Source organism: Xenopus tropicalis, chromosome 5, assembly GCF_000004195.4.
Source record: "Xenopus tropicalis strain Nigerian chromosome 5, UCB_Xtro_10.0, whole genome shotgun sequence".
Lineage (NCBI taxonomy): Eukaryota > Metazoa > Chordata > Amphibia > Anura > Pipidae > Xenopus > Xenopus tropicalis.
In genome coordinates this window covers 107,463,527-107,476,528 of record NC_030681.2, presented here as the reverse complement: position 1 = coordinate 107,476,528, position 13,002 = coordinate 107,463,527, and the positions used below count along the sequence as shown (strand labels likewise).

General features: G+C 39.0%; 1 protein-coding gene across 1 annotated transcript; it reads right to left on the bottom strand.

Moving 5' to 3' along the window:
- Nucleotides 1-2,280: 2,280 nt before the first annotated feature.
- Nucleotides 2,281-12,482, bottom strand: dcun1d1 (DCN1, defective in cullin neddylation 1, domain containing 1). The gene is given in 7 exon segments (NM_001016315.2): nucleotides 2,281-3,222; nucleotides 3,899-3,995; nucleotides 4,153-4,235; nucleotides 4,740-4,870; nucleotides 5,797-5,965; nucleotides 10,651-10,867; nucleotides 12,052-12,482. Coding segments are annotated over 7 exon segments (780 nt in total). The 5' UTR covers nucleotides 12,055-12,482; the 3' UTR covers nucleotides 2,281-3,142.
- Nucleotides 12,483-13,002: the final 520 nt, after the last annotated feature.

Genomic DNA, 13,002 nt, shown 5'->3' with positions numbered 1-13,002 from the left:
TCTTGTTTTTATCCAACCAAAACTTGCCACCAAGTCAGGAATTGAAAAATAACTACCTGGTTTGGGGGCACTGAGAGCAACATCCAAGGGGTTGGTGAGCAACAGGTTGCCCCCGAGCTACTGGTTGGGGATCACTGCCTTAACTCAATGTAAGAGTGACAGTGGGCTAAATATACCGTATATACTTGAGTATAAGCCGAGTTTTTCAGCACGAAAAATGGTAATAAGCCTCAGCTTATACTCGAGTCGAGATACGCTGCGCTGGCATTCGTCGTGCACGCCACAACCCCGCTACCTGCGTGCGCACCTTTCTACTTAGTATGGCAGCTTCAATGAAAGCACACAGAGCAGGATGGCTGAGGTAATCAGTTCCCCACTTTTAGAGGACCTGGCTGGATGAGAAGCCCAGGTGGGCTGAGAATATATAGCCAGGAAGAAGGTAGTGCCCTCAGTGGTTTCATTCCATCAGTCTAGAGTGTGCATTTCACCCATTACAGATTCTTTAGCCTCCCCAAACTTGCCTGACAATTAAAAAAATAAAAGGTAAAACAATGAAAACTATGAGGCAAACTTTTCTCACCCCCATCCAGAAGCCTGTTATTCTAAAGGATCTTTACCTAGAACTTCTGACAAGCAGCAGTTAAGAACACTACTCTGATTGGTGGCAGATTCAGTGCCTTGCTCACAGTAGCTGCTTATCAGAAGTTCTAGGCATCGGGCACAGCCTTCCAGATGGGAGCGAGTAAAATTATTTTAGGCTGCATCCACCTTTCCCTAATCTGCAGCTGCCAACATTATATATTTATGAAGAGTTAACAGGGGGTCACGCTGAGTGTCCTTTATTAATTATTTGATTATTGAAACTTTGCAGTATCTACTGCATTTCCCACCCTAGGCTTATACTCGAGTCAATAAGTTTTTCCAATTTTCTTAGGTAAAATTAGGTACCTCGGCTTATATTCGGATCGGCTTATACTCGAGTATATACGGTAGTGCAGTCCTTCACCAGTGGTACTGACACTATTCTTATCAATTAGAAGAATATTTTAGTCTTACTTTAAGGTTCCCAGTCAGGTTTCTGTGCTCTTTAATACATGAAGAGTGGGGGTGTACAGCATATTATTTAACTAAAGCATGGCACTGTAATTAGATAAGAAGGAAAAGCAATGTATTACCTATAGCCTACCTTTTCCACCCAAGAGCTCTAGCCATGTTTAATTCTGAAGGCCTAACTATATGCCCTTAACTTATAGGGGTGATTAGAGAATGTTCTATTCCTAGCAACTTTGCAGTTGGTTTTCATAATTTATTCTTTATTGTTTTTCAGTCATTTGCCTTCCACTTCTGCCTCTTTCCAGCTTTCAAATGGGGGTCACTATTCCCTTCAGCCAAAAATGATTGCTCTGTGAGACTACAATGTTATTGTTACAGTTAGTTTTTATTACTTATCTTTCTACAGGGCCCTGATATTTCAACAGTGAATTGGTTGATAAGGTCTTATCTACCCTAGCTACCAGATAACTGCTAAAATATCAAACTGGAGAGCTGCTGAACAAAAAGATAAATAACTGAAAAACCCTAAAAAATGAATACTAACAACAAATTGTCTCAGAATATCAATGCCTACATCATACTAAAAATTAATTTAAAGGTGAACTAACTACCCCATTAATATAGTACATCCTCTAGGTTCTGTATCGTATCTTTTTGATCTGTGACTTATATATGCCTCCAGCAGGTGAAGATAATAGAAAAAGCAAGGAAAGTTGAGCAGTAACATAAAAGGCATTTAGCAAAAGGACAACTACACAAAAGGTTTTAGATAAATTAAAGGTTCTTATTTTCCATGACACAAGAAAACTCTGAGTTTAAACCAAATGTCTGACAGCCCATGCTCTAAAACAAAATCTCCACTGTGTTTGCAATTGCAAAGGGTGCAGCATATTTCGGAGACAAGCTGGAGTTCTACTATTCCCAATCAGAATTTCTGTGTGACAATAAGTTTACTGTAAATTTGCTTTCGATGTTTGGTCACCACTTTAAGGTTTGCAGAACCTAACCCGCTCTGATTATCTGACTTCACAGTAAACTGGGTGATAAAAAGGAAACAAAATGTCTTTTTTTCCTATGCACTACTTACTGCTTGGACAGAACAAAAAGGCAGATAGTTGCACTTCCAAAACCTACTAGACAAGGGGAATCTATGTGAACTTATACAGCACTGGTGGACAGGGGATGGAATTCCATAAATGCTGAAAGAAGGATGGAACAAGGCCGATCATAAAGTAAGAAATGTTCTTTTACTCATGGCAACCAAATGCATCATTCTTGTGTGAGAGCATTCCCATGTTATAAGCTTGGCTAGAAAGCAAATGATATTCATTCTGACACATGAATGGATTCCTAACTGAATAAAACCAACCAGTGCAATGCTTTAGAATGCAGTTTCCCTACTGCAACTATACGGTATATACCTTTCTTTTTATATATGCTGCAGAACTTTATAAGGCTTGGGTCTCGTACATAACATGATGCTTCAATTTTGACACCAAGTTATCGAAATTGAAAAAAAAAAATATATATATATATGTTCAAAGACTTTCCCCATCTCATCCAAATACTTTAGGTATCTACAAACCATGGTTTACCAACTCAGTTCTAAAGTGATATCCAGAATGGAAAATGGCAACAAACCAATATCTTCCCTTCCTAAAATGATAGACAAATCATTATTTATGAGGCGCAATCTGTGTTGTCCAAGAGCATAAAAAAAAACAGGTTGGAAGTAGCTTCACCATGGCTGTGATGATGTTAGCAGATGAAGGCGACATTGTGCTTTATGTGAAAACGCCAAGGGGGTATCTAAAATTTATGGGAGAGTAAACAGGTTCCATAGATATGCGATGAATTCCACAGTTTGGAAACATGAAGTGAGAATTGCGCTCCAGGCTAGCAAAGAGGCCCAAACCACCAAAAGAACAAGTAGGATATGGTCTTAAGATGTCTCCATAATGTCTTTCAACCCTCTGGAACTGCTGTGAAGGCTGATGTTCAGTTCAATCCAGTCAGAAGAAACTGACTGTGCAAATTTGTGTTGCGTCAGTTTGTACAGACTATGTACATTCTATAAGGTTCCTTAGTGCTACACTGTTGTACTTTTTGTCCCTGCAATTTGAGGACGTGCAAATTCCACAAAGTCATCGATGAGAACTGGCCATGCTCCTAAAAAAAGAAAAGAATGCAGGCAATGAGAAAGCAGAGAATGCTTTAAGCCATGTACAGTATGTCCAACAAAGGAGCCCATGTATCAAAGACTTGGATATGTATAATAGAATTAAAGCTGTCAAAATTGCAGCTCATCATACATTTTCTACATGCAAGGGATATGGCAAAAAAATATGCAGAACAAATTAATCTATCCAGGAAGTACCAACCTTGCAAGTTGGATCTTAAATCAGGAATCTGGGTGGCTAAACGACTAATGTTTTTCAGTGTTAATAGATAAAAGTTCCTGTGATTTTTAAAAAATATGCAGGCTACTTATAGTGGGACTATATAACTATATAAGACCTATAAAGTCTTTATGTGTAATAGACAAAGCCATAGCAAGAATGCTGTGACAGTTAAAGGCACATATTGTCTGGTATTAAAGGGAAAAGGTTTTGTACTGTGTACGTGCCAAGCTTGGACTTGTGCAGGGGATGTCTGGCAAGCGATGGCAGCAGCCCACAGTGCAGAAAACTACCCTAGGCCAGTGTGATATTTCAAAAAAAAAGAGGGCCGACATGGGGTAAAAGCACCCCCCTGTGACCGAGGCTTTCCTTGTCCTTTAAGGCTATAATTAACTTGAAAGTGTAAGAAAATGTCTTCATGTTTATACACAAAAATAAGCAAATACCTTCTTCATCATAGTTTGACATGTCATCTGCTATCATTGTACTGAAATCTAGAAGAAGGTTCCATGTGTCCTTAGGTATTGATCGTTTATGGTGTTCCTACGCAGAAGACAGACATTTATTAAAAACCTTACAATCCTAAGCAAAGTTACAATTATGTTTAGATCAGTGCGCCAAACAGAAGGAAGAGAAACAGATGCTCTCTAGTTGCCTATAGCAAAACTCAACACAGCACCAAGGGAACAGATTCACTTACCAATAAAAACTTGTTCCACAAATCTAGGAATTTAAATCTTCCACTTAGTACTAAATTCCAGTAAGCAATGGCCATTTCTAAATCTGAAAATAACATTTAATAATATTAGGAGCTTTTGTTCAACTGGTTCTACAGCATCGTACAATCTCCCCCAACAAACGAGAGTACAATTTCCATATATAACATGCACACCAAATTCTAGCAATCAACACAAACAAATAAATAATAAATAATACCAATAAATAAACACCTCATCTTGTTTTGCAACCTGACATCAACATATACTATATATATTTTTTTTTTATTTTAATAGGGTATAATGTACACCCATTTTCATAGAAGTCTAAAAACTACAAGTAAAAAGTGACTTGCTAAGCAGTGCTCCTAAGCATATGTGTCACAGGATATTCATGGCTCTTGTATATAAATATATATATATATCTACAGTTAATTCATGTAGAGCAAGCCTGGGTTGTACATGATCACTATTGGCTTTGATAAAATACTGATCTAGAAGTTCACTGGTTAGAGGGTGCTATTCTTTTGTTCTATATATTATTATTATGTCCACACAGTAATAAACTTACCTAGACCTTTCTGCCCTGGATTCTTTGCGAAGTTGAATGTAAACTGATAAAAATCCTTAAATCGCCCTGGCTCTTTTAACTCTTGTTCCATTTTTGGTAATTGTGCTTTTAACTTCTCTATGCTGTCACATCTGTAAGAGAACATATATGGTATTAATATATTAAGCTCATTTATTTGCATTTCGTAGTGAGCACTTTTATGACCTCTTCGTAACTGTATTGTTTTATCACTGAATCTCCCCCAAAGAATTTTAAGTAGTAGTCACTGAAAATCACTATTTAGCAGTGCAACAATGTGAATACTGCCTTCACATCATTTCAATTAGTTCCATTTGAAATGTTACTCATTTATTGGGGTTGTGTTTATTGTCACCTTAAAAGTTGAGTGATTTATTTTCTTTAACTCAGTGAAGCTAAAGACTTCTGGCCCAGAGCTAGTAACACTGAAGCCAGCCATAAAGCGGTTTACAATATCTGCCAATTTCAGCCCTTCTGGAGTCAGCTTATTGGCCTGCGTATGAAGCAATATAACATCTTGTTACTTCTCAGGTTGTGTGTGTTACACTTACATACTCACCTAACTTGCACTTAATGAACTGTACATCAACAGTGTTTCTGGTGTCACATATTTTAGTGCACACTAGAACACCGGAAATCATGCCACACCAACACTTAACAAAAGGCAATTTACCTGTAGTTGACTAATGTAGTTGACAAATTGTGGCACACAAATTCCTGAGGGCACCCATTATTATACTGAATTGCTGAAATATCTCAATAAGCACTTTTACAAGTGGAATAAAAGCAAAGCAACATGCATCTTTTTTTTTTATGTGAAAGCCCTGCCCCATATGTTGGCCCCTGGAGACCCCACCATGCATTAAGATTGGACTATCTGCAGAATGTCATCCAAAATTCCCAAGTTTGTTTAAATACATAAAATTTAGACATTTTTCCCCAAAATATATCAGCTGCTTCAAAATGAATCTTTCTGATCAGTTCTTGACATATACAATACACAACAGATATCAAGCTATATTTCCATTTAGTCATATACCCTAATTCTGTCATTCCATCCATAAACTCTTGCTTTGAAAACTCGCACTGTGTTGCTGCTCGGAATTTCCATGCAATGATTAGTACACTGACGCTGGCTGGATCAAGGGCTAAATCATCACAAAACTGTTGGATGCCATCTATCCCGATTTTATTTTCGTCCAAAGGATCTGAATGACAAACGGGAAATAATAATTAAAAAAAATATAAGAGCGTTGCGCTGTTCATGCAATAAAAGTATATATTTAGTGAAGAATGTACCTGGCTATTGTAAAAGACAATAGCTTGAAAGTTTGTAAATCCTTTAAAAATGTCCATATTTTTGCATAATTGTGACCTAAAACATCATCTGATTTTCAAACAAGTAGATGAAGGAACCTAGTTAAACAAATAAAACAAAGGTGAAATCAGAGTCTGGTGTTTTCAGCCATAGGAATGAGAGTCAGGTGTGAGCGAGAGACCCTGTTTTATTTTAATATTGGGGATCCAGCAAATCCTGATCACACGTACAAGACGTTTGTGGATGTGTATCATGGCTCAAACAAAGGAGCTGTCTGAGGACCTCAGAAAAGGGTTGTTGCTGCTCATAAAGTTGGAAAAGGTTACAAGACTATCTCTAAAGAGTTTAGACTCAAACGATCAACAGTCACAAAACCCTTGTTACCTTACCCAGAAGTGGTCGAGATAGTCCGAGAGGTTACAAAGGAACCCAGGGTAAATTGTAAGCAACTGAAAGCCTGTATTACACTGGTGAATGCTGATGTTCATGAATCAGGGGAACACTGAACAGCAATGGTGTGTATGGCAGGGTAGCCACTGCTCTCCCCCAAAAGGATTAATGACTGTTTGCTAAAGATCATGTGGACAAATCAGAAGGATACTGGAAGAATGTTTTGTGGACAGATGAAGCCAAAATAGAACTTTTTGGCTTAAATGAGGAGTGTTACATTTGGAGAAAGAAAAACACTGCATTCCAGCATAAGAACCTTATCCCATCTATGAAACATGGTAGTGTTCTGGTTTGGGCCTGTTTTGCTTGCTATGGACGGCTTGCTATCACTGATGGATCAATGAATTCTGAACTATACCATACTAGAGGAAACTGTCAAGACGTCTGTCCGTGAACTGAATTTCAAAAAACAGAGGGTCATGTGGCAAGCCAACGATCCTAAACCACACAAGTCGTTCTACCAAAGAATGGTTACAGAATAAAGTGAATATTCTGATACAGCCAAGTCAAAGTCCTGACCTTAATCCAATTGAAATGTTGTGGAAAGAGCTAAAGCAAGAGGTTCATGTGAGGAAACCCACTAATACCAAAGAGCTGAAGATGTTCTTTATGGGTGAATCGGCTACAATTTCTCCAAGTTGATGTGCAGGACTGCACAACAGTTACCGTAAATGTTCAGTTGCAGTTATTGCCGCACAAGGGGATCACACCAAATACTGAGAGAACAATTCACTCACTTTTGCCACACACAGATATGTTATTGGATTTTTTTTTTTTTTAATGAATACATGACCAAATATAATAATTTGTTTCATTTGTTCTAACTAGGTTTAGGGTTTCTACTTTTAGGCTTTTCAAAAGCAATGGACCAAGGAAAGCCCCTGAGATATTCCACAAATAGAAATGGTTCTCTACATCAACCTGTACGCTACAGAATTTTATAGAATTTGGTCTACTTAAAGAAAAAGTAACACTAAAAATTTTTTACTAAAAAATCTATTCTACCCTCCCCCAATAATTGCCCTATCCTGAAAACCATTTGTTATTTTGAATGCTTTAGAAGAAAATACCTGTTAAACTTGGCTTCCGGTCATTTGAACAAAGGCGATACGCGATGCAGGGGAAAGTATCAAGGGATGCATTAACTATGCGGCAATCGATTGATCGAGCCTAGCCTGACTCCTTCCTATACAGAAGGAAGGCTAGGCTCGATCAATCGATCGCTGCATAGTGGACGCATCCCCTGAAACTTTCACTGCATCGCTGTATCGCCTTCGTTCAAATGACCGGAACCCAAGTTTTTTACAGGTATTTTTTACTAAAGCATTCACAATAACAAATGGTTTTCAGAATAGGGCAATTATTGGGGGAGGGTAGAAAAGATTTTTTAGTTAAAAATTTTTAGTGTTACTTTTCCTTTAAACTGGTTCTTCAGTGGTGTAAACAGCAGAAGAGGAACAATTTAAAAGCTCTGCTTGTTACTGCTTTCATCAACCAATTTACCTCCATATAGTAGTACATTCACCCATACAAACTTTTGAATAGGTATAGGACCCGTTATCCAGAATGCTCGGGGCCAAGGGTATTCCGGATAAGGGGTCTTTCCATAATTTGGATCTCCACACCTTATGTCTACTAAAAAATCAATAAAACATTAAACCCCATAGGATTATTTTGCATCCAATAAGGATTATTTATATCTTAGTTGGGATCAATTACAAGGTACTCTTTTATTACTACAGAGAAAAAGAAAATCAGTTTAAAAATTCTGAATTATTTGATTAAAATGGAGTCTATGGGAGATGATATTTCTGTAATTCGGAGCTTTCTGGATAACAGGTTTCCAGATAAGGGATCCCATATTTTTAAAGTAATTTCAATTGCAAAATGCCAGCCAAGGATACACAACAAACCTTACTGCTTATGCACCATTTGAATCTCGTGATATGCTAATGCTTTCAATGTTTGTGCCTGTGTTTGAAATACAAAGTCATAGGCCTAACTTGGCATAAATGAAAGAACAACCTGGAAATGCTGAACTTGATATTACAAGAAACACCTAGCCACCTAGCTACTTTTTACAAAACACTGATCCAAACCAACAAGCAAATATTGCTGAACAAAATTTGTTATGAAGATAAAATTATCTGTATGTCTTTTAACTGTTAAGCAACCATATTATCTACAACAAATTAAGTTAAAGTTAAGACGTGATGTTACAATTACAAGTAGCATAATTTGGTGCCATTTCACAGCACTATCGCCGTTCCCTACACATATCAATCCATGGTATGCAAGCAGGAAAGCAGAATAAGGCTTGCTGCTCACATAGATATGGTTAATTACACTTATGCGCCTGTGACCAACAAATGTCACACTCTAATGCTTACTGTCTCTCTTTTTTGGTGGAGAGTAATGTGCCTAATGAAAAGAAGGTCTGGAGGACTAAAGGCTGGAAAGTTGAATAATTATATCATTATACAGATTGCAATTTGCAATATAATTCTTAATAGGCTTAGTGGGTCATCTGTTTAATTAGAAAAGCTATTAGCCTGTAGGTTCTGAGTTATGTTGAGATCAAAGTGTATATACCCTAAAACTACTAATAATGAACTTTAAAAATGTGACAGCGGAGCAAACCATTAAAATTAATAATGAACACAGTAAACAGCTGACAAAAAAGACACAGACACAATTCAGCTGCACTTAAAGATACAATCCACAAATAAATTTGAACCTATGATTACAAAACCCCAGTAAAAAGCTGCACTGGAAAATACCATGGCAGGGAGAACAAACATAAGCCCACCATGTATATGTACAGCTGCTGGTGGTTTATCACTTTATTTGACAGGATGAATACTAAAGACATAGGTTGCATGCGCTAAGAAAAGCCCTACAGCCAATCGTAGTCTCCCACCGGCTCAAAGATCATGTGCATTCTTTGGAACGGGAAGAGGGATGGAGCCTGGAACTGGGAAAGTATGGCTGCACAGAGGAGGGTTTACTTAGTAAATGAATCAAAACGAGCTGTATTTTCTGGAGAATAATAAACATGGGTTCTATATTAAATAAGAATGTTTTAGTAACCCTCTCTCACTCACAAGTCCATTTATTTCTTTTAAACGAGGTCCACTGACAACCCGACCACCGATATAAGGAACTTGTATAAAAACAAAAAATACATTTTTTAAACCCAGCACTTTACAGATATTCTGTAAAGAATAAAGAAAACAAGCTTTTTTCACACAATATTCACCTGAAAACCTCATGTTTTAACTGAGAATATAAACACCAACCACCAAAAAGCTACTTGTGAGCGAATGCCCTAAGGGAACATTTTTTATTTCCAGGAGACTTTTAAAGTAATAGTAACACCAAAAAATGATTCAGAGTAATTACAATATAATGTATTGTTGCCCTCCATAGGTAAAAGTTGTGTATTTACTTCAGAAACACTACAACAGATTATAAAACAAAGCTGCTGTGTAGCCATGGGGGTAGCTATTCAAACTGAAATAGGGCTAAACGGCACAGGTTACATAGCAGATAACAGATATGCTCTGTAAAACACCATTGTATTCTATAGAGCTTATCTATTATGAAACCTGCGTCTTTTCTTTTTTTCCCCCCAGCATGAAGGATGCCCCCGTGCCTACCCAGCAGCTTACTTATATAAACTATAGTAGAGTATCTGAAGCAGACACAACTTTTACCAGGGCATTGCAACAATACATTATATATGATAGTAGAAGGTAAATTTTATAATGAACACCTAGTTTTAGCTGGATATACATAGTCTTATTTGGTAAGCCAATTAGGCAATCTTCAAGCAACTGGCAGACCATCTCTCAGTAAGAGAATTGCTCTGAACTATTAAAACCTAATTTACTTCCAACTAGAGCTGATCAGTAACATTAACAACCAGGCTGAAGACAAGACATCTGCTGGGTTTGGTTTCCTCCTGACGTGGAATTGGTAGGTGCCGGCTTCCTTTCTTCTCCAATACAGCTCACAGGGTGGTGAAAAACTGCAGAAGATCTGGTTGTTGAGTGTGTCGGGGCCTTGTGGTCATCACTGATCATGTGTGCTAGCAAAATTGTAAAGGTGCACATAAGTACTTACCTTTGTATCTGTTATAAAGCTGCTCTAGTTTTTTTCTGTCCAAGGACCCCTTTACACTTTCCCTTATATAGAGTTCTGGGTTTTGAAAAAAGTTGTCTGTGGCAACATCTAGCTTCCAGTCATTCTGGGACAGGCAACTCACGGCAGTCTTTTCACTTGATTGTGTGAAAATCATAAACTGACGAACTTTATCTTTCTGCGAGGATTTCAACTTGTTCTGGTTGAGAAAAGGCAAATATCTAAGAAGCAGCAATAATTTCAAGTTTCCTTTCTTACAACAACATTAAATAAAAAAGACACCGTAACGGCAGCGCGGTTTGAAAATTATTTTTCTTGTAAATGGTGCAAGTGATTAAGGACCATCATAAAATGAGAATACATTCTTACCGTTAGTAATTGTGCTTCTACCAGCAAATTCACATCTCAGGCAAGTTAACATTTCTTTCCATTTAAGAAGTATTCAGACTGTTTTGGTTGGGACTCCCTTTGCCATCAATCATCTGATCAGGTCCCTCTTTGTTCCCAATACAGTTACACATAGAGGAAAACATGCTCATAACCATCATTCTCCTGAAGTTCCAATAACATCTAATAACATTCACCCATATTTTACCCTAAGTGGCGATCATGTCCCATAGGAGGGCCAGCCCCACAGCTTGGAAACAACTGCATTATATGTATGAGGCCTTTAGGCAATACTTTTTGGGACAAATTAACCCATGTGTATACGCTCGCTCTTTGTGTATGTGTATGATATAGATCTACATTTGTTTTACATCAGGTGACAGTTTATATGTATACAATGTGCCTGTCACTTGTAGGTATCATGTATAAATGTTTTTAGAAATCTATATATTATATATAACACAGGAGGGGCCCAACTGAGTGCTTCCATATGTTGTTAAACTACAGTTTTGGCTGTCAGTGGATGATGGGATTGCACATGGTTGAGGCTGAACATTGATATTAATATACAAACAGGCGCATTCCTTTCTGTAGGAATGCAGAGCAATATATTTGCTTTTATCCCCGGCTGATCACTAAAAACAAATGCAGTTTTGTTAGCAGTCAAGACACATTGCCTGGCAGGAGAGGTTTATTGTGACACACAGTTCATGGCAATGCACATACCGAGCAGCCATCTCTCACATAACTAGAGCTGTATATATCCCTTGCTGCCCCGGTTAGTTCCCTGTTTGTGAGCCCCGGCTGCGGACACCTAAACACTAGGCCTAAAGACCCAGAGGCTGGAGTTACAGCGGTGCCCTGTTTAGAGCTGCGCCGCCCGGTTTCCTTTGCCTGTCAGACCCTGCTGAAGGCAGGCTTAGACGGAGACCAGGCCCAGGATAACCCTGCACTCTCCCGGCGGGTACGGGGATTATGTGGAGCTCACTCACTCACCATGTTGGTGCTCGGCCTCCCGGTGAGTGTGAGTGGCGCTTTCCGCTCTCACGGGCTCTCCACGATCTCGCTCATGCGCAATGAGGCCGCGGCCTGCGGGAGATGGCGAGAGGAGAGGCCGGGCACAGGGAGAAGGAGAGAGGAGAGGCCGGGCACAGGGAGGCAGTGCGGGCCGCAGTCTCAGGCAACACTCTGTCCGTACGGAGAAAGGGGCGGAGAGACTGCTGGGGAGTGCGAGAGGGCAGTTAGTAACAGGGGGAGACGGCTTACGGAGTGAATACAGAGATATAGGCTATGGGCTGGAGCGAGTGGGAGAGCCGTGGGTATTAGAGAGTGAAGGGGCCACAACGTCTGGTGGCGGGGAGAGAATTGGCTCATCACAGTAGCAGGCATTCAGGGGAATGAGGACTGACTGCCTCCCTCACATAATGTGCGGTGGGAGAGCCACTGTATGTTGTTCCACATTCCCGCTCATTTTACAAATCTATTTTCACTTACGCACCCACTCTCCCTTATCAGGGCTCCACTTTATATTGCCATAGGGGTTCGGTAGCATCTTTACACACAGTACGGGGTGCAACAGTGTTCTACATTGTTAGAAACGTTCCTTCCAACGGGAGGAAATGCAGCCCCTGTGGCTTTACGGCCCCACAAACACCTTATTATTTCGGGTTGCGATTTGCTTGGTTTCTTACCAGCCTACCCATTACTAGTGATGACTGATGAAATGTAAAATTGGCCTTAATTAACTGTTGAAACGTATTACTCAAACGGATCTAGAACAGCAAACAAAACAATACAAAAAATAATTTTGGAGCCAGGCGTTAACTAGAGAACAAGTATGAATAAATATATCCCTTTCTATGTCTTGGAATGACCACCTCAAGAAATAACCTTCACTGTGAAAAAATACCATTAGACAAGCTAATTCAGTTGGGCCTTTTTTTTAGT